General features: G+C 41.1%; 1 protein-coding gene across 3 annotated transcripts; it reads right to left on the bottom strand.

The window, feature by feature from the left end:
- Nucleotides 1-295: 295 nt before the first annotated feature.
- Nucleotides 296-13,996, bottom strand: RXYLT1 (ribitol xylosyltransferase 1). 3 transcript variants are annotated; one of them, XM_068402135.1, is made up of 6 exons: nt 13,792-13,996; nt 13,049-13,219; nt 11,917-12,019; nt 5,258-5,572; nt 2,927-3,097; nt 296-1,833 (listed from the first exon to the last, which is right to left on the bottom strand). In XM_068402135.1, exons 1-6 carry the CDS (start codon nt 13,934-13,936, stop codon nt 1,416-1,418), a joined length of 1,323 nt encoding a protein of 440 aa, XP_068258236.1. In that variant the 5' UTR covers nt 13,937-13,996; the 3' UTR covers nt 296-1,415. The 3 variants fall into 3 exon arrangements, with proteins under 3 accessions (XP_068258236.1, XP_068258238.1, XP_068258237.1); XM_068402137.1 differs by lacking the exons at nt 5,258-5,572; nt 11,917-12,019; nt 13,049-13,219; nt 13,792-13,996 and adding an exon at nt 4,312-4,451; XM_068402136.1 differs by lacking the exons at nt 5,258-5,572; nt 11,917-12,019; nt 13,049-13,219; nt 13,792-13,996 and adding an exon at nt 4,252-4,315.
- Between the last annotated feature and the right edge of the window lie 9,934 nt (nt 13,997-23,930).

Here is a 23,930-nt window from a genome sequence, read left to right as displayed (position 1 = left end):
TTCATGTTAGACATATAATTCAGATTATTTGGATTTAGATTATTTGTCTTAGAGTAGACGTAAGCATATGGAATGCAAGCTCCTAAAAATACAGGTGTTCTGAAACATACCTTATTCCAGACCAGCCACTGTGAGTATCATCCACTGTGAGTATCATCCACTGTCAGCAAACTAAAACACAGTGTTTCCATGTTTTGGTTGTTTGTGGGTTTGTGGTTTTTTTTTTGTTTTGTTGTGTTTTATTACACAGAAAGAATGCAAGAAAACTGAAAAAAACACATACTCCACAACCAGATAGTATCATTACACAAATGAATATTACTGAGCAGTACAGCTGCAAGGGCTTCTGAATTCCTGCATGAGAATGAACCCACATGGCACACTGATATTTAATGACAGAAAACTGGCTAATACACTACCTTCGGAATGCCAGTTTGTGTATGCAGTATCACCACTCGGCCAAACAGACCGAAGATAATACCACACACTCATTTCTGATGCACGAGAACAGTAACAGATCCCTTTGGCTGTATTTAACAAAAACCATTGAAACTGTTTGCTGTAAATGTAGTATCATAAACATGCAATATTACACTTCTGCCATCTTTTGGAGTTGACAAGTTTCAGCAGATTTTGAGAAATCAGATAAGCTATGAGCCAATTCATGTTTAAGGCCTGGTGTTCAGAACATGCAGCTGCAACTGCAGGTAATGAATGCTCCCGCAGCAGAACTGCAGAAAGGTATGTCCCAAGACTAGACAGAAATGAAAGAAAGCAATTTTGATATCTGACATTAAAGGGCAAATACATTGCCATGAAATATTTCTAAGAAAGAGTTCTCTATTTTTACCTTGAAATATGTTTTTATTCCACAGTGTTTAATTAGCTTTATGGCCACTTTCTTGGAAATGAAATGTTAATCAAGTAAACAGTTCACATTCTCAAAACAAGCACTTACCAGGATGTATCTTAATGATTGTGCTAAACCTGGCAATTTTGCTATAATCATACTTTTCTTCTTTAGTCTACATAATAAATTACTCTGTACCGTACAGCTTTCATTCTTCTCTTTTCTTCAAACACAACTGTTGTAATCATGTTGGATTTTAACAAGTTCACATGCTGAAAGATATTCTCCTAAAAAAAAGTATCAGGTCACACACCAACATGGAAATTGTAAAAACAGTAATAAAATTGTTGTCATCCTTACAGACTACCATCCTGCTAAGTCAAAAACCTCTCTGAAAATTGTTAAGGATGGAGGGCCAAACATAGCTCTTGGCCAAGCTAGTGCAATTCTGTTGACTTCAAAAGGAATGCACCTGCCCTGTGAGATTTCTTTTGTATAAAAACTTCCTCAGAAAGTTAATGGAAATGAAGCTTTCAATCTATTCTAGATTTTCAAAAGGGACAAGTTATCCTTTATCACTGGGCAAAAATGAATTTTCCAAAGTATTAATGAATTTCTGTCTCATCCATGCTTTGAAGTTTTGATACCATTCTATAAGCTTTTTTCTCCTCTGAATCTTTTCTTGTAAGCTCATTTTTTTTTCTTTCTCTAGAACAGCAGGAAGTTCTTTCCAGTTTTTAATAAAGATAAATGGAGCCCCCATGGTTTTTAGTAATTGTAACGGAGCACTGTGGTACATTGATGAATTTCCGCAATCACCCGGTGTCATTACATCTTCTATAACAGGCAGAGATCCATATGAACAAGCTTCATAAATTCTATAGCATTCTGTATTTATTCCCATTGGGCACAATGTCAAATCACTCTGTAGCAAGGCATCTTGATAGTTTTTGAAACTTTCATTTGTTTCTTGAGGCTGCCACCTAAGAAAGTAAAGGGATTGAAAATTAATGTTTTCCCACAGGCGCTGCAATGAAAAAATAGAGACATGCTTTAATTTAAATTATTTATAAAACTGAAAATGCTATCAATGTGAAAATTTTGTATTACACACACAATCAATAAGCTTTTACTTTTAGTCTTAACTATTCTTAAAGAGTCTTTTAAAAATTTATTGAAAGTGTCACTGTTAAAACCAGATTGTAACACTTCAGATACGGTTCTTTTAGGAAATTATTAATACTTAGAAGTGTAAGAGGCAAATTGAAACACCATTTTAAATCTTCTGCATGACTTGGACAGTGCATATGTCAATTTACTTCACAGCAGAGTTCAGAAATAGACATACAGGGAGACACTCGATGGACTTTTTAATGATTTTTTTTGGCCTCAAATACTTTAAATCAGTAGAGGTTTGCTCTTCAAAAGTTAGGGTGTAAAGCAATCCATTAACTTGAATCCATGTAGCTGAAGTGCCTCAGAACATCTGTGAGGTAAGAGTTTATGTCACAGATAAAATTCATCTCCTGAGATTTTTCATCAGGGTAGCTGAAGTCTTTTTAAGCACTGCTGTGCCTGCTATCAAACATTTTACAGGTGTTGCTTGGCAAAATTAAGAAATACAATCAGAACTCTATTCCTGTTAGTCAAAAGATCTGTTCTCCCTACTTGAAATAAAAAAGAGCCATGCCGTACAGATTAAATCCACTCTCTTACATGGAACACAAGAAAATACAGCTGTCTTTTTCTTCTAGTGAGACATTAACACACACAAGGTGCAAGACAAACATTTCTTCTCCCACCATAATCAAATGTATACAAGAAAAAACAGATGGTCTTTATATGTAGCATACATAGGAGATTTTTCTATGTATTTAAAAATCTGCTTTATTTAAATATAGCAACAGAAAGGCCATTATGTTATGAAGACCTATATAAAGAGTCTTGACAATGTTCGCTCTTTTAATGACGAATAGTTACTTTTTTGTACTATTTTTTAACACTCAGGAAAGGATTGGTAATAATGAGCTACGCAAAAAAGTCTGAATATTTTCCCAAAGTAAATGAAAGTCTTACTGTTCTCTGGCTGCAATCCAGCAAAGTTTATCAAGCCCATCCTGCTTCAGAATTTCCATTAGGGTTTCCCTAGAAGAGTTCTTATAAACTGTTCCTAAGAAATTACATGGATAGGATCTTGGATCATGTAGCATTGACCAGCTGGGTTCTACAACTGGAAAATTTCTGTAGCTGTAAAAACAATGTACACATTAGATACCGGTATGTTTTATGTCAAAGAAAAAAACATTTTGCATCATTTCATCTTTACTGCAGCAGATTCTAAGACTAAACCCACGCATTTCTCGCCAATCCACAGCTATAACTACAGACAGACCCAAGAGCAAACCAGTGCAAGCCCTGTCCTAAAAGCTGGTCTTTATTCCTTTTGTCCCCACCACTCTCTTCAGAGACATTCCAGAATACTTATGTCTTCTTTCGACATCAGAGATATTATGTGTGCATGTTACGAAATGTCCTTGAGAAACATGCTTTTTCAAAAGCAACTGTTCTCGACACAACCACTAGTTTTGACTGAAATGGCCAGGTTAATGGTAACTATGGAGTTTAAGTCTCAGCTATCTATCTTAATCTCTGGGCATGCTTATCAACTGAAAATATCACTGGTAACCTCTCAAAGGAAAAATGTCACTTTGATCTGGGTGGACTTCATTAAGCTAATCTTTTGGCTACTAAATAGCTTATCATACAAGCTATTTTAACTTGTGTTTTTGGACTCAACAAAACCAATGCAAGTCCTGGGATCCAATGTAAAATGTATGCCATCCTTCTAGACACGTTTTCGTCACATTAGGCTTTTTTTTTTTTTTTTGACTGATTCCTCAAATCTTACGTTACTTATTTTGGTGAGCATGACAGCTAGTGAAACACTGCTTCAGCTGAAGGGCTGGCACTAGCTTTTTTCATTACAGAAAGTTAATATTTTTTCTGGAACAGATGAATGTTAAAAAAGTTTCTGCTCCTTTGCATTCTCAAATTATGACAGAATTCCTTCTAATGTTATTATTTTTGATGAATCACTGTTCTACTTCCCGGTTGGGTTTTTTTTGTAAGAAAAACTATACCCTGATCCCAATTCTTTACTGGTTTCAAAGGTAGTCTCTACTTTATTTCACAATGATTTCTTCATTGCTATTAATAGTTCTCTAAAGACATATTCACTTTCTTCACTTTCCCAAATTTTGATGGAACAGTCCTTTCCTAGTCCTTCTACGTGATCAATATTAATTTACTCTCAGAAAAACACTTTTTCTTCATGCCAAATATTTTTGCAGGATTCTACATCTTTCCCTCTTTCACTGGGAAAATCTGGCAAATTTGCATACCTTTAACTACAATTTTTACAACTGTTGGTGTGCAATGGCTGCAAAACCTCATTCTGATACCTGACGTATCTTTCTCCACCCAGCTTTGCACCCTGGTTTACTGTTTCAACTGTTGTTGCTTTCTGTTATCTTTCATCTTAATCTTGGCATCTCAAGGCTCCATTTCTTTTTTGCTTAGAAACTTCCAATGCCATCAATTCTCTGATACTATGAAGAAGAAAAATTTAGTGTATTTCAATGGCACTATGAGCAAGTTCAAGCTATGTATAAAAACTCCATACAGTTTGCCAACTGGCTCAATACAGGATATTGAATTCAAATTCAACACAAGACATGAAAATAATTCTGTATTCTTTTCATTTTATATTACCCTGACAAGTACTAAAACACCATTAACTCTGTTAATAAGGAGTAAGCTGGAAAAAAATACATCTAACTGAACCAAACATTTATCTTCTCCATATAGTTTGAGCCGTAAGTATAACAAAAACATTTTTGTGAGTAAGCAGTTAAGTCAGACTACATTGCTGTGATACTACAGTATACTACTTCCAAATGTGAGGCATAAAATTTCCTTTTGAGACCCACAACAGGGCTTAAAAAAAAGTACCACAATACCATCCCTTTCCTTTCCTAAACAAGCAGTAGTTGGAACCTAATTACATAAATACCTTTTAAATTCCCATGTCACTGGTACATGTTATATCAGCAGTCACAATAAATCTCAAGAGCAAGTCTACTGAAGAAAAACTAAACAAACAGAACACCCCACCAGACACAGGTTCATTTTTTTTAAAGCTCCCTAAATCCTAACATTCTTTTTCTCTGTTACAATTTTTACTGCTAAATGCAATTTCCAAAGATTCCAACGCTTGATTTATAAAATCATGAATAGGATGATGTTCTACAATTTACTTACTATAATTGTAGTAACATTCAGACTTATTTTCCACACCTCATGCATAACAATTAAGTTTTAATTGTAATTTGTGTCTATAGCACTTACGTAGCTACTCCCAAAGGCCACTGGAAAATATCTTCTTCATTTACCAATGCATAGTCATAAGTAACAAAGAGTAGATTTACAAATCCTCCGTGTCTTTTCAGGTAGGGTTGAATCCATTCATTGTTGCACTGCTCATTTCCAAGCAGCACAACCGCTACATGCTGTATTTTGTGAGTCTGAATTAACGTTTGGGTGTAATGCAACCACTGAGTGGCGTAAGTGATCTTTGCTTTTTCTCTTCCATTCAGAACTAGCACAACATTTTCAGCTTCAACTGAGAAGTAGCCAGGAACTACAGATGGACCAGTGATGAAGCTGTGAAAACCAAAATACAAACAGTAAACACCCTTAAGGCAGATTATTGACCTTAATCCTCTAAACATCCTAACTACACAGTCTGTACTCCAGAGATATTTTTTTTCTTCAATAAAGTAAATGCAATATACTGCAAAGTAGCTGTGCAACTGTAACCGTTTCTGTTGTTAGTACCTACAGCTCTAGCACAGGAATAAAGCCGCCTTCATCTTTATTCAGAAAAAAAGGAGGAGATTTAGACTTAAATGAAAATAAGGTATTTTGTCAATAAATCAGAATTACTACCATATTCAAACACCAAAATATGGGTAAATCAACTTTAAAAGAAGGATGTGCTTTGATGCTCACTAAAGGTCAAACTTTTTATTAATTCCAGTAATAACCAAGGAATACAATATTAGAACAAGAGAGAGGCCCTCCCAAAAATCTGTAAGAGTATACTAAACCAGGTATCATTGTGAGGGAAAACTGGCTGGGCTAGCATACTACTTTTCTCTGTCAATTTGGTTAAGTTAAGGTTAGACCAAAAAAAAAAGACTGCATCATCTGATACTGAGTAGAATCTATAACACAAGAGGTATATATCTAAATGTAAACTTAAGTTGCTTGTGTGATCCAGGTCAAACTTCAGGCTTTGATACAAGCCTAATTAGCAGACACATTTTAGGTAGAAAATTGCATTTCTAATCTTGCACAATGTATTTATTTAACAGAGGAATTTCAATCACGTAGCAAAATAATTACATCACTGATCATTTACAACTATCTGACAACAGCCATTTATAGACTGCAATGAAGCAAAACAGTGTTTGCCAGCTCCTGCTCTTCAGTTAACTCCTGTGTTAACAGACTGTTGACTGAACTAAGAGGAATCTACGCCGCTTGGGAAAGAGGGAAGGGGAAAAAAAATAGCAATTTTTTTTCAGGAGTCAATGAAATGTTACCTATTCTAGGTCTTCTACATTACTGTAGTTTTTCAGCTACCAGCTAAACTTATTTTAGAATGAGCATGAGTTTTACCTCATGAAGTACTGATTGACAGCTAGTTTCAGTTCAATTGTGCCTCATGAGGAAATGAAAATTCACAGCAAAAGATGCAGAACTGCTCCAGGGAGGATACGTGAAGCAGACTGACCTTAGGCAAGCATATTCTAAACCTGAGTTAAGCTGACATGCTGCTGGATCAGTGGGAGTGGCATATTTTGGAGCCAAGATTCATGAGACTCATGATTTGGAATCAAGACTTTTAATAGGTTGAATGAACGTCAGGTCAAGACTTAAATCCAAAGTTTAACAGACAATGAGAAAAGATCACTGGGATTCATAAGAGAGAACACCTTGAGCATCAGAATGCCTGAAATAGTGAACAGGATATACAGTTGATCCAATGATCACTTTGTAAAAAGAGCTGGGGTCAAAGGGTTTTCTCTACGGACACAGTGCTGTGAGGCTATCAACTTTACACGAATAACAGGATGTACAGGTGGGGAAGCAATGACCTACAGGAAAACAAGAAGTTTAACAGTATAAAACTATAGTGGGGAAAAAAGAAACACTATGGAAATCCCATACTTGAATAAGAAAAACACTTGAATAAGAAAAACATAGTGCTAAGGTTGTACTACTAACTCCCAGTCGGAATACAACAGAGATTGGGAATTGTAAAGCAGATTACAGAAGCTGCAAAATTAAGACAGTAGCACTAAGAGATTTTCACTACTCACATGTAGGCTAGATCAATGCCTCATCAGGATGATACGTGGAGATTACATTTTTGAACTCAACAAATGACTTGCTTCCTGTAAAGTCCTTGTTTTTCCTTACCAGTCTTAGAACTCATAGAAAAAAACGCTATTCCAGACTAGGTCTTCCAGATCTAATTGCAAAGGTGTAAGTCAGACAGCTACTCTGTAATACCAATATGATGAAGTTTAACACTGCAGAAGGAGAGAACATACCAAATACATCCAGCATATAGATACTCAATATGTAATAAAGGAATTACTTAAAAATGAGACAATAAAGAAAAGAACTTTGAAAGGAGCAGCCCAAATAACAAGGAGCTTGCAAGCAGCTTGTAGGCTGTTCAAAGAAGCTCAGGCACGTTGTGTGCCTCAATCCAGAAAGGAAACAACACAACACCCTCAAAACCATACAATTAAATAGAAAAGTTAGGGAGGCTGTCAAAGGGCAAAGCTCAGCATTAAACAATTAAACAATTAAAAGCTTGCCCAAATGAGGAGGACAGCTAAGCTCATAAAATACTGCTGACAAAATGCAAACAGAAGATTAAGGCTAAAAAGTAATTTGAAAAGCACCTTGTAAAAGGATGTTCTGGCTGATAGGTAAAGGTTCTTTAAATACACGAAAACCAAAATATATTAAAAATATACCAAAAAGACAACTACAGAACTGGAGAGACTACTTGATGACAACAGTTTAAAAGGGTTGAAAAAGGGATGACAAAGTCATAGCAGAGAAGATTCCCACACCTAACTCATTCTGTTCATCAAGAAATACAAGGTAAAACACCCCAAGTATTATATCAAATGGACAATTTGGACCTTGATGGCATTCACTTGAGTTCTCAAGGAACACAAATACAAAAATTGCCGAACTGCTGGCAAAGGTATGCAGCTGTCATCATGAAGTGACACTGTGCCTGATGAGAAGGGGTCTGCCGGTGTCACTCCCATCTACAAAAACAATTTGAGAGGACTCTGGAGCAGAGAAGTATGACTTTCCTCTCTGGAAGAGTGTATAATAAACAGTAAGATCACTGGATCTTATAAAAATGTATGATCACTGATCACTTACGTGGATAAACACTGCTGGAAATGAGTAATCCTGTCTCACTAATCTGATGGAGATCTATGAGTGTGTCAATAAGAATACAGATAAAGGGGATCCAGCAGACATAGTGTATTTGGATTTTCAAAAAGCTTCACCAAAGGCTATTAAGGAAACTACATTGCCACAAGCTATCCTTGGCAGAATCCTCTGGCAGGTAAAGAAATCTTTGCTGGTTAACTTTGTTGACTAACATGCTTTCATTCTGGCATGAATCAAGATGGCTGCACAGGAGAAAAGGACTGAAGAACTGCTGAAGAACTGGGACTAACAGGGACTGGGGGAAAGCAGCACTGAATGTTAAGACAGAAAGGGTGTGACAGTGGAACAGAAATTTAGGACTGCTCTTACTTAACAACATGAGATAAGAAGTTTGGCACTCCCTGCTCTACAACATCCTCCTAGATGACAGGAGAGAAGGATGTGAATTGCTTCAGGCCAAGGAAAGTGCTAAACCCTGCGCTCCTACTTCTTGTATGAACGTGCCAACGTGTCACTAAAATCCACAGCCATCCTTCTCCACCCATGTTTTTAAATAAATGTCCCTGCATTTCATGTAGAAGTTGATACTTTCCGTATTCTTTAGGCAACTTCTTTGGCAGAAACTTGAAGCTATCAAAATCTATATTAAATATGTGTATTCTCCATCATAAATATATGAAATGGGCTTATTCATGCAACTGTGTTCAAGTGGTATTTTGGTGTTTTTGTGTCTTTAGATTTGACATTCTTTAAAAACATTCATGAGAGGTCTACGTTTAAGCAATCATTAGACTTACCACAAAAAACTGCACAGCAGCACATATTCTCCAAATATGTCACCTCAGCTAGTTCCCTCTAGCCTCATCTAGTAATCAAATGGAGATAATTTACCTCATCCAGGCAATAAAGTCAACAATTTCAGAAAATCTTATAACCAGCGAGCAGCCAAAATCATGTACTAATTCTTCCTCAGAAAAAATTATGAAATAACATTACCAATTTGACTAAAAAGTAGAACTTCAGCTATTTCATTTCAGAATTCTAAGCATTAAAATAACAGTTACTTTTGCATATTTTCTATACTTTGCACAAGTTGCTACTAGCCTGTCAAATTTCAACCTCTGTTATGTTGGTACCAAACTTAAACTTTATATTTTTATAAGATCTAGCATCCAAGTTGGTTAAAATAAAGACTCTTATTATCCCTGGTTCCTCTAAACATAACAAGAAGATATTTAAATGCTAGTACAGAACTCTGTCTTTGAGAGATGCGTACCCTAAGGAAACATGTGAGGTTATTACTCATCTGAAACAGGCACACCAGAGAGAAAATAACCATAATCAGTCAAGTGACAGACTCATTAAGTGCAGTGAATTATTTTCATATTATAAATATGAAAAGCAAGGGCTTGAAAAAAATCCTCATGTCCACACCAAGAAGACAATCTATCTGGTAGAGCGTAATTGATGCTATAGCTTCTGAGATTCTAATTCTGGAAACAAAGAAGTCTCTTCCCACCAAGGTAACACTATAGGCACTGCTCCCTATTCAAAGAAAGTATTGTACGCTTTCTCCAAATCCATGAATGGAAAGCTCTATTGCTCTGTCAAGGAGACTACCAAGATGCAGTAGCATCATTCATAGTTGATTCCCTAATCTTGTAGGGTCAGGTTACACTTGCAAACAAGGAATACAGCTATTTTAAAGAGTATGTAATTTCCTCTATTTCCTTAGATGTAAGACACACTCTTTAATAATCGCTATGTTTAAATCAAGCCTACATGTGTTTCTAGAAAACATTTTTCATCACTTACGAATGTGACGTATGCATTACTGAAAAGATTCTAATACCTGTACCATGCACACAGTCAGACAGATTGATAAACAATTCAAAGTGATAAAAAACAGTTGTTATCACTTAAAAACCCCTTTTAACCTGATCTCCTTCTATGACCAGGTGACACGCCTAGCGGATGAGGGAAAGGCTGTGGATGTGGTCTGCTTAGACTTCAGTAAAGCCTTTGACACAGTCTCCCACAGCATTCTCCTGGAGAAGCTGGTAGCTCGTGGCTTGGACAAGAGTACTGTTCGCTGGGTAAAAAACTGGCTGGACAGCTGAGCCCAGAGAGTGCTAGTGAACGGAGTTAAATCCAGTTGGCGGCTGGTGATCAGTGGTGTCCCCCAGGGCTCAGTCTTGGGGACAGTACTGTTTAATATCTTTATTGATGATCTGGACGAGGGGATCCTCTGCACGAGGGGACGAGTGCACTTACTGAGTGCACCCTCAGTAAGTTTGCAGACAACACCAAGCTGGGTGGGAGTGTTGTTCTGCCTGAGGGTGGGAAGGCTCTGAAGAGAGATCTGGACAGGCTGGATCAATGGGCCAAAGCCAACTGTATGGAGTTCAACAAGGCCGAGTGCCGGGTCCTGCACTTCGGTCACAACCCCATGCAATGCTACAAGCTTGGGAAGAGTGGCTGGAAAGCTGCCTGGCAGAAAAAGACCTGGGGGTGCTGGTGGACAGACAGCTGAATATGAGCCAGCAGTGTGCCCAGGTGGCCAAGAAGGCCAATGGCATCCTGGCTTGTATCAGAAATAGTGTGGCCAGCAGGACGAGGGAAGTGATTGTCCTCCTGTACTCAGCACTGGTGAGGCTGCACCTTGAGTACTGTGTTCAGTTTTGGGCCCCTCACTACAAGAAGGACATTGAGCTGCTGGAGCGTGTCCACAGAAGGGCAACAAAGCTGGTGAAGGGTCTGGAACACAAGTCTTATGAGGAGCGGCTGAGGGAACTGGCGTTGTTTAGTTTGCAGAAGAGGAAGCTGAGGGAAGACCTTATTGCTGTCTACAGCTACCTGATAGGAGGTTGTGGTGAGGTGGGGGTTGGTCTTTTCTCCTGGGTAACCAGCAATAGGACGAGAGGAAATGGCCTCAAGTTACACCAGGGAAGGTTCAGGCTGGATCTTAGGAAGAATTTCTTCACTGAAAGAGTCATTAGGCATTGGAACAGGCTGCCCAGGGAGGTGGTGGAGTCACCATCCTTGGAGGTGTCCAAAAAACGTCTAGATGTGGTGCTTCAGGACGTGGTTTAGTGGGCATGGTGGCACTGGGTTGATGGTTGGACTTGATGATCTTTTAGGCCTTTTCCAACCTTAACAATTCTAAGATTTTATGATTCTTTCAAATACACAAATCTTCATAAAACAGCAGATGAAATTACTCCCTAGTTTTCTATTTTTTAATAGCGACATGTTTGGGCTAGAAGTTGCTGGTTTTATCAAGTATGTGTTTCCATGAATAAACATGTGATAACTTCAAATGAGAAGTTGTGTGCATATTCCTCAGTTATCAAAACATAACAAAATTGAAGTATTTGCAACTGATATTAAAATAAATGCAACTCTGAGATAAACAGAATAATGCACTTGTACATCTTATCCTGTTCTTTAACTTTCCAATGCATCATTTGTTGAAGTTAACACAACTGAAGTCAGCATTGTGCAGCTAGTACCTGAAATATATTTTTCCTGCTTTTTGGCTTCCTTCTCTCCACTGTGCAGTCACATCAGCTGGCTGAAGGTGTCCTTCAAAAATATGTTGCCAAAGGTAAAGACCTACATAAATGAAGATATGATGGAGAATTTGAATGCACAGATTTTGCCTACTCTACACTCCTATCAAATAAAAAAAAAAGTATTTCTGGGAAATGAAAAAGCATAACAACACAAGAACTTGGGGAAAAAAATATCAGAGCTTCCTATACAATATGGACATTGTTTCCCAAATTCCCTAATGACTTGGAATTAGTTAAGAATAATTTTTCACACATTGGGGCATTTAAAAAGATTCTTTGGCTGTCAAAATATCAGTAGATGAAGATATACCACACTACCACGTACATTAGCATCTCTTTCTGGTACACCCACAACTTAAAAATGAACAAACACTAATCATCATTTTAACAACAGGCATAGTTCTCTTAAGCTTTTGTGAAACACATCAAATTTTTGTGATAGAATGTATCACCATGTAATATACCAACATGTTCTACAATGCTACATAGAAGTTCAGCTGAAGCTGGAAATTTTACATTTTCAAAAAAGCTAAAATAAGAACAATTATATGTCTTCAGCAGTAATTAAAAAGCTTTAGAGGACCTTGGCCCCCAGTTTATGTAGAGATTTGGTGTCTTCTACAACAGAATTTCTGAGTTTATCAGCGTCAGTAGTACTGCAGTACAGAAAATGCCTTATTTCTCACTGTGCAACGCTTTATTTCACAAAGCATAAATGTGACAAAAATAAATATTCTGTTACAGCCAAGAGGCCTGTCCTTGTGTTGTATTGTAGGCTAGATTGGATTCAAAAAGTAACTCTGTTTCTCTGCCATTTGAACCATTTTCTTTGACAGAGGTGAAAAACAGCTTTGAAAAGAACTGATACAAAGAAACTGGAGTCTAACTACGCTTATATTGGTATTAACATAATTTTGAGTAACAGCTACCACTTCCTTAATGCTCTTCATGTACAGATATCCACATTATTTAATCATATACACAAATTTCAGTCATTAAAAAAAAAGCAGAGAGAAGTGGTATATCAGAAAAGTTAAGTGATTAACAGACATTGAATACATCTTCTTACCAATCGCTGCTTTGCCCCAAATCTGTACTCTAAGACTGGTTTCTTCTAGGTGAGCTCTTGCATTTTTTATCATCTTAAGATTAGCTTCGTATCTCTGCTGAGAAGCAACCAGTTCATTTCTCTCGTCCCCTTCCCACGGATTCCACTCTTCATTTCCCAACGCAACATGATCTAAGAAACCCAAAAGCGTAATTTACATAAAAAGAACATATTTACAAGTTTAGAAAACTTACGAGTTTTCTTGAATTCAGAATTTCAAGACAACCCTCCCGCCGCCCCGGGCCGGGCACACCGCCTCGCCCGCCGCCACCGGGCCCGCGGCCCGGTGCCTCACAACGTACCGGCGAAATGGCCGCCGCCAGCGTAGGCCCGGCGGCGGGGGGGGCTCGGCCCTGGCCCTGGCCCCGGCCCCGGCCCCGGCCCCGGCCCCGGCCCCGGCCCCGGCCCCGGCCCCGCTCTCCCTGAGGGGCTGCCTCCGGGCCCCGCCCGCCGCGGCGCTCCCCAGCACAGGCGCTGGGAGGCGACGCGCTGCCCTCGGCCTGCCCCAGGCTTTCCAGGCCGGGGACAACAACGCGGGGAGGCGGCGCCGCTCCCCCCCGCCGGGGGCGCCGAGGCCTCTCAGGTGCAGGCAGGAGCTAACAAACCGCGTCGGCCCCGCGTGAAACCCGCCGCCCCCCGTCCCCGAGGGTTGCGCCGCCGGTCGCGGCCAGGACGGCGCGGAGCGGCCCCGCCGCCGCTCTCACCTCGCGGGCCGCGGCGGTCCCGGTGCGGAGGGCGGGGGGCCGCCGGGCGGCGGGGCCGGAGGAAGACGGTGTAGGCCGCGTAGAGGGAAAAGAGGCCGTAAGCGACGATCAAGGCGGAGCACAGCCGCTTGCGAGCGCCCCGCATCCCGCCCGGCGCGGGCGGAGGCCCCGGCAGGGGCCGCCGTGAGGCGGCGGCGACAGCGGGAGCCGCGCCCGCTGGGGCGGGAGGGGCCTCCGCCCGCGGCCGGGGGACGCGTCCCCTGCTGAAGAGGCTTGGAGCCGCCGTACCGTGACCTGCCTCTGCCCCAACAGCCCCCCGACCGTTGCCCTTACAGCCTCAGGTACACGGTGAACGCATGAAGATCCTTGTCCCATGGCGGCTCGGCGCCTGGAGCCGAGAGCTGAGTCCTCCCGGCCTCGTCCTCCCGGGGTGTCCAGGCGGTGCCGCTGCCTTCGTGGCTGCGGCTGCGACTGCCGCCCCAGCGGCTCAGGGCACCGGGCTCCGCGGTGTGCGCTCCTCCTCCTCTCGAGACCTTCCAAAGACTTTTGAAAATAGAGAATTAATATGCACCGAAGGTATTTCAGGAGCGCCAAACAACTTCAAGCTGTTGAGTGTACATGAATACATGTCATGTGTTGATACATGTGGTTCTGGTGTGGGCCAGAGCTGCCTGTTACCCCTGCCCGGCGGTTTAGTGCCTCAGAGGGCATGGGAGGAAGGGTGGTCCTGACCAGCAGTCACCTTCTGCGATGAGCTGCGAGACGGTATTGTGTAACCAGGTTATACATGGATAGGTGAACAGCACTGTCAAGTCATGGGAATTTTATATATCAGGGAAAGCTGTGGACTGACTGGAGTCAGGTTACATAGTAAGAGAAAGTAAGTCCTTTCGAAGGCTAGACCTTACAACTTCGTAAAGCATGTGCCAGCCTATTTTCAAGCACTATGATCCTAACAATAGCCAAAAGCACAGTGACCTTCACCCACCCAAAGCAGAGAGAGAACCTAGTACAGTATAGATTATAAAACAATGCACATCCCTGCAGCCTGCTCTGGATCTTAGCGTTGTTTTTTTTCTTGATCAATTTTTTTATCGTTGTGAACACTAAACTTTTCTCTAACCCTGACTCAAAATTTATTTGATGGACCTCTGCTTGCTCCAAACCAAAATGTAACTAGTTGCCTTAGCAGGCCTTCTGAAATAGCCTTACAATCAGCCCACTGCCAAATCCTAAATCTTATTTAATGACCTTTACACTCACTGAACTAGAAATCTAGCCTGGTGATCCACAGTGGCAGCAGCAATGAGTCCTTTGTTTTGACATGCCTTTCTGATTGTATTAGCCTGACTCCTCACTTTCTTCCAGCCCAGCTTTCATCCTGAATGTAACCCTGATTTCATAGAACCATAGAATCACAGAATGGTTTGGATTGGAAGAGTTGGAAAGGACCTTTAAAGCTCATCTAGTCCAACCCTCCCAGCCATGGGCAGGGACATCTTCCACAAGACCAGGTTGCTCAGAGCCCCATCCAACCTGGCCTTGAACACTTCCAGGGAGGGGGCATCCACAGCTTCCCTGGGCAACCTGTTCCAGTGTCTCACTACCCTTATCATAAAAAGTTTCTTCCTTACGTCCAATCTCTTTCAGTTTAAACCGGTTGCCCCTTATTCTGTCACTACAGGCCTTGGTAAAAGGTTTCTCTCCGTCTTTCTTATAAGCCCCCTTTATATATAGAAATCCTACCCATTTAAAACCTGCATATAATGCAGATTACTCTTGTCAGTACCAGCGGTAATCTGTCACAGAATTGCAGGTCAATACACTTGTTCCTGTTAGGCATCATGGCCACTTTGCTTTGGTTATAGTGATTTATAATTTTATGGAAAAAGTGCACCAGATAAACGCTTTTGAAATGAAGACTGAGCTTCTCTCTTGCCTTTCTAGCTTAGTGCATCTGTGTGAATGCGGAGTGAAGTGGTACAGTCACAAACTTTGTGAAGATGAGAGACATAATGTCTATAGTGGTTGATACTAAAATAAACTATTTTCAGCTTTAATTGCAGTCTGTTTTCTAGACTGTATCAGTAACTGGATCCATGTGCTGAGTTGCAAAAATTCAGAGAAAACCTTTGTACAAAGACTTTACTATTTAATTTAAAACAGAATATGATAATAGAAGTGTGATAAACATAGAGACAAAAGGAAAGAAGAAGGTAATAGAAATAAGATAGGCAAAGAAGAAAGTAAAATGTTAAATCATTTGCGAACACAGGTTTCCTATTGCACAGCTTCACTGCTTTGAATGATGATTAGAAAGTTCTGCCTTCTCCCCAGACAGATGCAGTTAATTTCTTATAAAAATGACAAAAGAGGCTTCAAAAGACAAAGTCAAAAAGGATTAATCTAAGAAGAGTTTGGATTAAAGACCATTTCACAAATAGAGTGTCTTGAAAGCCTGCATTTGAAGGTGTGCATTTCAATAAAAAATGCAGAAAGTGAATCTGATTTGGAACAGTAGTGATCATACCTCAGCAAGTCTTTCACAACAGTGATGACAGAGTCGTCTTATTTACAGCAGAGGAGAAAGGCATACCAACCAAAGTGAGGTAAACAGGCAATATCGATCAAAGTCTTGGAACAACTGTAGCAGATGGCAATGTTGATCATTTGGAAAGAAATTCAAGTGTAGAAGTGAAAAAGTGTGAGAAGTAAGACCATATAATTCCTGAGCATATCATCTTAGTCTTACGTTTCCTACTCATATTAATTCATTGTACATTTTGCAAGTTGCATTGCCTCATTTCATGGGTAAAACAGGATGGAAAAAGCTATACATAATGTAAAAAAGGGTATTCGTTTTATAAAAAGAACTGTGGCTCCTGTTCAAAATATCCAGCCGGTTCAGGACAGACTCAAGTAAATGGTTTTCCTATAATGCAAACTCAAATCACATAGAAACTAGTGGGACTTAAGAATATATTTAATGTGAATAATGTACTAAGGGGAGGTGAGGGGATGGACTTAACAGAATGCCTACGAGAATTAAGATCTTAGAGTAGGAGCTTTGTCTAGGGACTATGGAGGTAAGACTTATAGGAACATAAAACTGGAAGGAACCACCTTAACCGTGGAGTTCCTGAAATCATGGGAAACCATGCAGCAGATACCAAATTTAGGAAATGCCTGTACTTCATACACAGTGTCTGGGGGGGCCTACAAAGGCCTAGCAAGTACTGCTTCCTGGTACTCTGTAACCATCTTCTGATACGTTGAGGAAGACCAAAAGCCAAGTGATATGACACAAGAAGGGAGGAGAGATCAAGAGCATCAGTGATGTCTTAGACCTCTGTGCAAACAAGAGAATTGTATCTCCTAGATAATATTAAGAAGCAGACATGTCCTACAGAGTAGATGTCACGGTTTAAAGCTGGGCCGGCTATTAAACCGGTGGCAGATGCTCTCTGTTAACCCTCCCCTCCCCCCGAAGGGAAAGGGAAAAGGGAGAGAGACTTACAGGTTGGAAAGTTAAAACAGTTTTAATAAACTATAATAATGAAAAAGGGTATAATAATAATAATAGAAATAATCAAATATATACAAATATATACAAATATATATACAAAACCAAAACCGAGCTCCCCCAATGTCGGCCACGTCACCACCGGCACTGCAGGGCAGGCTCCGGGAAGGCCCAGGCTGGGCCCAGCGACGGTCGAGAGCTGGATTCAGGGATGCACGGATCGGGATCGGGGGCAGCAGGAAAACGGACAGAGTCTTCTTTGGACACCGGCCATAGCAGAAACAGAGCAAGACCCACGTGATCCCCCCGCGATCCCCCCGCTTTATACTGAGAATGACGTGTATGGGATGGAATACCTCGTTGGTCAATTTTGGGTCACCTGCCCTGTCTACTCCTCCCTGCAACTGCGACCCCCCCTTCAGCTCTTCACTCGTAAGCAGTGAGGAATTTAGCAGTGACCTTGGTTTCTCTAAGAAGAAGTACAAGAGCCTTTCTGCATAACATCCCTACTGGTGCCTTAGCAATAACTACAAACTTTGAGCGTTATCAGTCCTAGAAGCAGACACTGTCTGCAAAACATGCAGTCAGCTTCAGAAAGTACAGCCACTCAGAAGAGACTTAGCTGAAAGTAAAAATCACCGAAAGGAAAATTGGCCTGGTTTAGGCCAAACCAGGACAGTAGAAGAAGGTGAAAAGCCCAACAGTAGCAGCTAATGAGACTTGGAAAATCCTGAACTCAGATCTGGTAAATTAGGAAGCTTAGATTCTCTCTTAGCTCTGAGACAGCTTGCTGTATGATCTTGTGGCAAGTTATCCTGTCTCATCGTGCTCCAACTGACTCCTTGTAGAATAATCATATCACTGAACTTCTGGGAATGTTATGAATCCTAGTTGACATAAACTAGTTGAAGTTTTCTTTGAATGACAGATACTCAATAAAGACAGAAAGAGTTGTAACAAAAAAAAAAAGAATCTGTTTAATAACAAGGACTTTGAGCAGTAAACAACTAAACATTACAAGTTCTTTATGTTATAAGGCATCATAAATTAGGAGATACAGGGGAAGGATGTATCATCAGGTTCAATAACTGTGTTTAGAGATAGGAAAAAGAAAAAAGCACAGAAGTGTCAAGAACATTTAACAAATGTGTGTTCTATTCAAGAGTTCATTACAACAAATACAAATTAACCTGGAGTTTCAAAATTAAGATTATGGGTGTGGCTGGAAGCCTTAGTCAAAATACATTCTGCTATGCATCAGGTAATTTGAGTAAGCAGCTGTAAAAGTAGGCTTTTTTTTGTCAAAAGTAATTTTTTCTGTGCATATTATGACAAAAACAATACTTCCCAATACTTACTTTTACTATTCATGACTGCCTACAATAAATTATTTTTTGGTCGCCTTTACACCCTTCCAAAAAAGCTGTTGTTAAATTCTGCAGCATTACTTGTCTCTGCTCATTGACTGTTGGATTGGAATTGATTGACAGATGTCACTGGGAAGTTCTAGAAAACTGTATTGACTGATAAGTAACTTGCAGACCTGAGCAAGGTTTTAGGGCACAGCTAGGAACAAAAGAAAGCATCAGTTAGACATCTAACCAGAACATAGAACGAAGACGGTTGTTGCCAGAACCCCTGCATAAAGGTTTTGGGGTATAATTACTTCTCTATTAGTCCTGTTTTCATTAATTATGAAGTTTGCAGGGTTTCCTACTGCCACCTGCAGAATGTAGTAGGCAGCTGCTGTTAAAATTTTATTTCTACAAAAGCCCGAGTCTCCTGTTAGGCTGCGCCGTGCAAGGCTGAGTGAAAGAGAGAAGTCTGCAGGAGGCAATTAAAGATATGAAGCCACGGAGAGGCCTCTCTGCTGGCTGCAGATCACAGCGCCCATTCCTGGCCTTTGACAAAGGTTCTTCTCTGGATAGGTCTCTTGTCACAAGAGAGGTAATGGCCCCTGATGCTCACTACTGCTTGATTAGTGGACATACTTCTTCACTCTGCTGGCTCTGGTTCGACGAGTACACCCTGACATCATCCTTCAGGCAGAACCAGGCTCAGGTTAACTTCACTTTTACCTGAAACTAATTACAGTGGCTGAACTGTGACCTCAATGGGGCGATTGCCTGAGGCAGAGAGGTGATGATAAGGAACTGATAATACTGGTGAAAAATTAAGGGCAGTGACCTCTTTTTTTGGTACAGCTAGATCAATATGAGGGTGTCCACCTGTGCCCTTGTAGCTTCTTAGTTTAAATGAGAACAACCTCTTCCTGAGAAACTAATGCACTGCAGGAGCATCCAAATAAAGTGGGGCGTTTTCAGCCTAATGACATGACAAAACCAACTGCTGTATTTAGTTCTTCTGTGTTTCTCTCAGATACAAGACATACATTTCTGAAGACATTTTTAGATATCAAATATTTCTCCTCCCATGTGGCATGTGTTACATTTAGAGTATCTCCAGGCTGTTGTTTGTATAGACAACAATTCAATTCAATTCAATTCAATTCAATTCAATTCAATTCAATTCAATTCAATTCAATTCAATTCAATTCAATTCAATTCAGTTCATAGAATCATAGAATGGTTTGTATTGGAGGGGACCTTACAGATCATCTAGTTCCAACCCTCCTGCCATGGGCTCGCCTTCCACTAGACCAGGTTACTCAAAGCCCCATTCAACCTGGCCTTGAACACTGCCAGGGAGGGGGCAGCCACAACTTCTCAGGGCAGCCTGTGCCAGTGTCTCACTACCCTCACAGTAAAGAATTTCTTCCTAATATCTAACCTAAATCTACCCTCTTTCAGTTTAAAACCATTCCCCCTCGTCCTGCCACTACATGGCCTTGTAAAAAGTCCCTCTCCAGCTTTCCTGTAGGCCCCCTTCAGGTACTGGAAGGCTTCTAGAAGGTCTCCCCTGAGTCTTCTCCAGGCTGAACAAGCCCAGCTCTCTCAGCCTGTCTTCACAGGAGAGGTGCTCCAGCCCTCTGATCATCTTCATGTCCCTCCTCTGGGCTCGTTCCAACAGGTCCATGTCCTTCTTATGTTGGGGGCCTCAGAGCTGGCCACAGTACTCCAGGTGGACTCTCATGAGAGTGGAGTAGAGGGGCAGAATCACCTCCCTTGACCTGCTGGCCACACTTATTTTGTTGCAGCCCAGGACACGGTTGGCTTTCTGGGCTGCAAGTGCACATTGCTGGCTCATGTTGAGCTTCTCATCAACCATCACCCCCAAGTCCTTCTCCTCAGGGCTGCTCTCAATCCATTCTCTGCCCAGCCTGTACTTATGCTTGGGATTGCCCTGACCCATGTGCAGGACCTTGCACTTGGCCTTGTTGAACTTCATGCAGTTCGCACAGGCCCAGCTCTCAAGCCTGTCAAGGTCCTTCTGGATGGCATCCCTTCCCTCCAGCATGTCGACTGCACCACACACCTTGGTGTTGTCTGCAAACTTGCTGAGGGTGCACTCAATCCCACTGTCCGTGTTGCTGACAAAGGTGTTAAACAGCACCAGTCCCAATACCGACCCCTGAGGAACTCCACTCGTCACTGGTGTCCACTTGGACATCGAGCCATTGACCACAGCTCTTTGAGTGTGACCATCCAGCCAATTCCTTATCCATTGAGTGGTCCATCTGTCAGGTCCCTATCTCTCCAATTTAGAGGCAAGGATGTTGTGTGGGACAGTGTCAAATGCTTTGCACAAGTCCAGGTACATGACGTTATTCTATTCTATTCTATTCTATTCTATTCTATTCTATTCTATTCTATTCTATTCTATTCAACAGTCAAAGCATAAATCCATTCAGAACATTGTGGCTCCTCCTGTAACACAAAGAAAGGATTCATAGCTGCTGTTTCCAGGACTGTTTAATGTCTTACGCATTTTTTAACATCTATGTCAGAACCAGGTTAGACTTTTCCAACAACCCAAATGAGTTTGATGTTTGCCATGCCTACTTTCAACCATGATTCCCCTTGTTCCTGTAACGGTTGCATCTCCAGTATTGTTAACTTGATATATAATGAAGGAAGGCACTGCTCCTTTAAGATTTTTTTGGATGTTGCCACCCAGACGAAAGCTTTATGGCTCATTTGCTATTGCAATGGGCTAAATACATCCTCTTAAAAACCATTGTTTTCATAATTTTTTACAATTTTAAGTACAAATCTAAGGCAGATTGATGCATTAAGATATTTATAAAACCAACACCAATACATCGGCCATTTGCATAAATCTTCCAGGATTTTCAGTAGTATAAAGATCACTTCGTGGATAGAAGGGATTATACTCTCTCCTCCCTCCATTCTTGCTTTCAGTAGGATAAAGACGTATATTAGTATATCACATTCATCTAACAAATTCCAAGGGAATTTATTCTTATAGGGAGAACTGTAGTAATTTTTATACTATCAGGGATTTTGGCCATATTTTAAAATAAAACTATATTAGCATATCACACTGTGGTGTGAGTCAGTCTGAGTTTCTATATCACATGACTTACCTGGGAAAGAAGGCATCATTTAAAGTCTACAGTGTTAACTGAAGTGGTTGCAGTGCTATTTAAAAATCACTTGAAACTGCAATTTCTTTCATTTCTGGAGGGCAAGCGATGTAATCTTTCATAGAGGAATTCTTGGGCTGTAGTTTGTAGTTCCCTCTGGTACATGAACAGCTGTGGTTATGCTTCTGGCACTTGATCAGACTATCTGCTATGATATTCATGTATGGACCTCATTTATATGGCAGTTACACGGGTGATATGAGAAGGAGTATGGAGCACTTGACAAAGGATTGCAGTGTGTGACCTGCCTGAACAATTCAGATGAACTGCAGTATATTCACTGACTGTATCTGGGGACTTATCAGGAGACAGGGCAGGTCTGGGTGAACGTTGTTCTGTCTCACAGGCTTATAGGCTGGGTATCATGGATTTGCAGCAGGCTTCATTCAGTGTAGGTTTGGAAATTTCAGTTAACTATAAGTCGAGAAATATTTCATTAAATAGATACATTTGTGAAACTGCATCCACATCTGGCCTGGAACTTGGTCAAAGTTTCTGGATTTTGGGACCCAATACTTCTTTGTCTGATGACTTCAGTACTGAAGAGTTTAGCCTATTCTTAAGCTCAAGTTCTTTTAAAAAATGGCTTTTTAAAAATTATTTGGAACAATTAATTGTTTAAAAGCTGGAGGAAGGCTAGAATGGTGAGCAGTGGAGTTCAGACTCTGGTCTTCAGGAGAGCAGACTTTTGTTTATGGAGGATATTGCTAGACAGAATCACCTGGGAAGCTGACATAATGTGGAAAGTGCCTCACTATGGCACGCTAAATTTTAAGGAAAACATACTGAGCACTCAGAAACAAACTATCCTCTTGTGCAGGAAGACTATGAAATTCAGCAGAAGGTCTTCTCGCCTAAAAAGTAAATTCTTAATGAACGAAAAACCAAAGAAGGAGCATTCAAGAAGTAGTAATCAATGATTCTGTGCCCAGTTGGTGTTTGGTAATGAGAAAAATTACCCAGGGTTTCAGGCCAAGGACTATACTGTTCAATTTCTTCATTAATGACCTAAATGATAAGATAGCAAATTTGCAGATGCTGCTAACCTGGGCAGGAAGGTAGGTGGCATGCTGAACTTTCAGTCTGGAGAGATCTTGAGAAAATTGAGACTTGGGCCAACAGAAATCTTGTGACATTTAACAAAGAGAAGTGCAAAGTTCACACAGGACAACAAGGTGATCAGGCTCAGTCAGCAGGGGTTTACGAAAGACAGGTCCTGCTTGACTAATCAGATCTCCTTCTATGACAAGGTGACCCGCTTACTGGATGAGGGAAAGGCTGTGGATGTTGTCTACCTAGACTTCAGTAAAGCCTTTGGACACTTTTTCCCACAGCATTCTCCTGGAGAAACCGGCTGCTCGTGGCTTGGACGGGCATATGCGTTGCTGGGTAAAAAACTGGCTGGATGGCTGGGCCCAAAGAGTTGTGGTGAATGGAGTTAAATCCAGTTGGTGGCCAGTCACAAGTGGTGTTCCCCAGGGCTCAGTATTGGGGCCAGTTCTGTTCAATGTCAATGGATCAATGGGCCGAGGCCAATTATATGAGGTTCAACAAGGCCAAGTGTCGGGTCCTGCACTTGGGTCACAACAACCCCATGCAATGCTACAGGCTTGGGGAAGAGTGTCTGGAAAGCTGCCTGGTGGAAAAGGATCTGGGGGTGTTGGTCAATAGCTGGCTGAATATGAGCCAGCAGTGTTGCCAGGTGGCCAAGAAGGCCAAGAGCATCCTGGCTTGTATCAGAAATAGTGTGGCCAGCAGGACTAGGGAAGCGATCGCCCCCTTGTACTCGGCACTGGTGAGGCTGCACTTCGAATACTGTGTTCAGTTTTGGGCCCCTCACTACAAGAAAGACATTGAGGTGCTGGAGAGAGTCCACAGAAGGGCAACGAAGCTGGTGAAGGGTCTAGAGCACAAGTCTTATGAGGAGCAGCTGAGGGAACTGGGGTTGTTTAGTCTGGGAAAAAGGAGTCTGAGGGGAGACCTTATTGCTGTATACAAGTACCTGAAAGGAGGTTGTAGTGAGGTGGGTGTCAGTCTCTTCTCCCAAGT

The sequence above is a fragment of the Nyctibius grandis genome, chromosome 5 (assembly GCF_013368605.1).
Source record: "Nyctibius grandis isolate bNycGra1 chromosome 5, bNycGra1.pri, whole genome shotgun sequence".
Lineage (NCBI taxonomy): Eukaryota > Metazoa > Chordata > Aves > Nyctibiiformes > Nyctibiidae > Nyctibius > Nyctibius grandis.
Note: the sequence above shows the minus strand (reverse complement) of the source record. Positions and strands in the feature narration are given on the sequence as shown.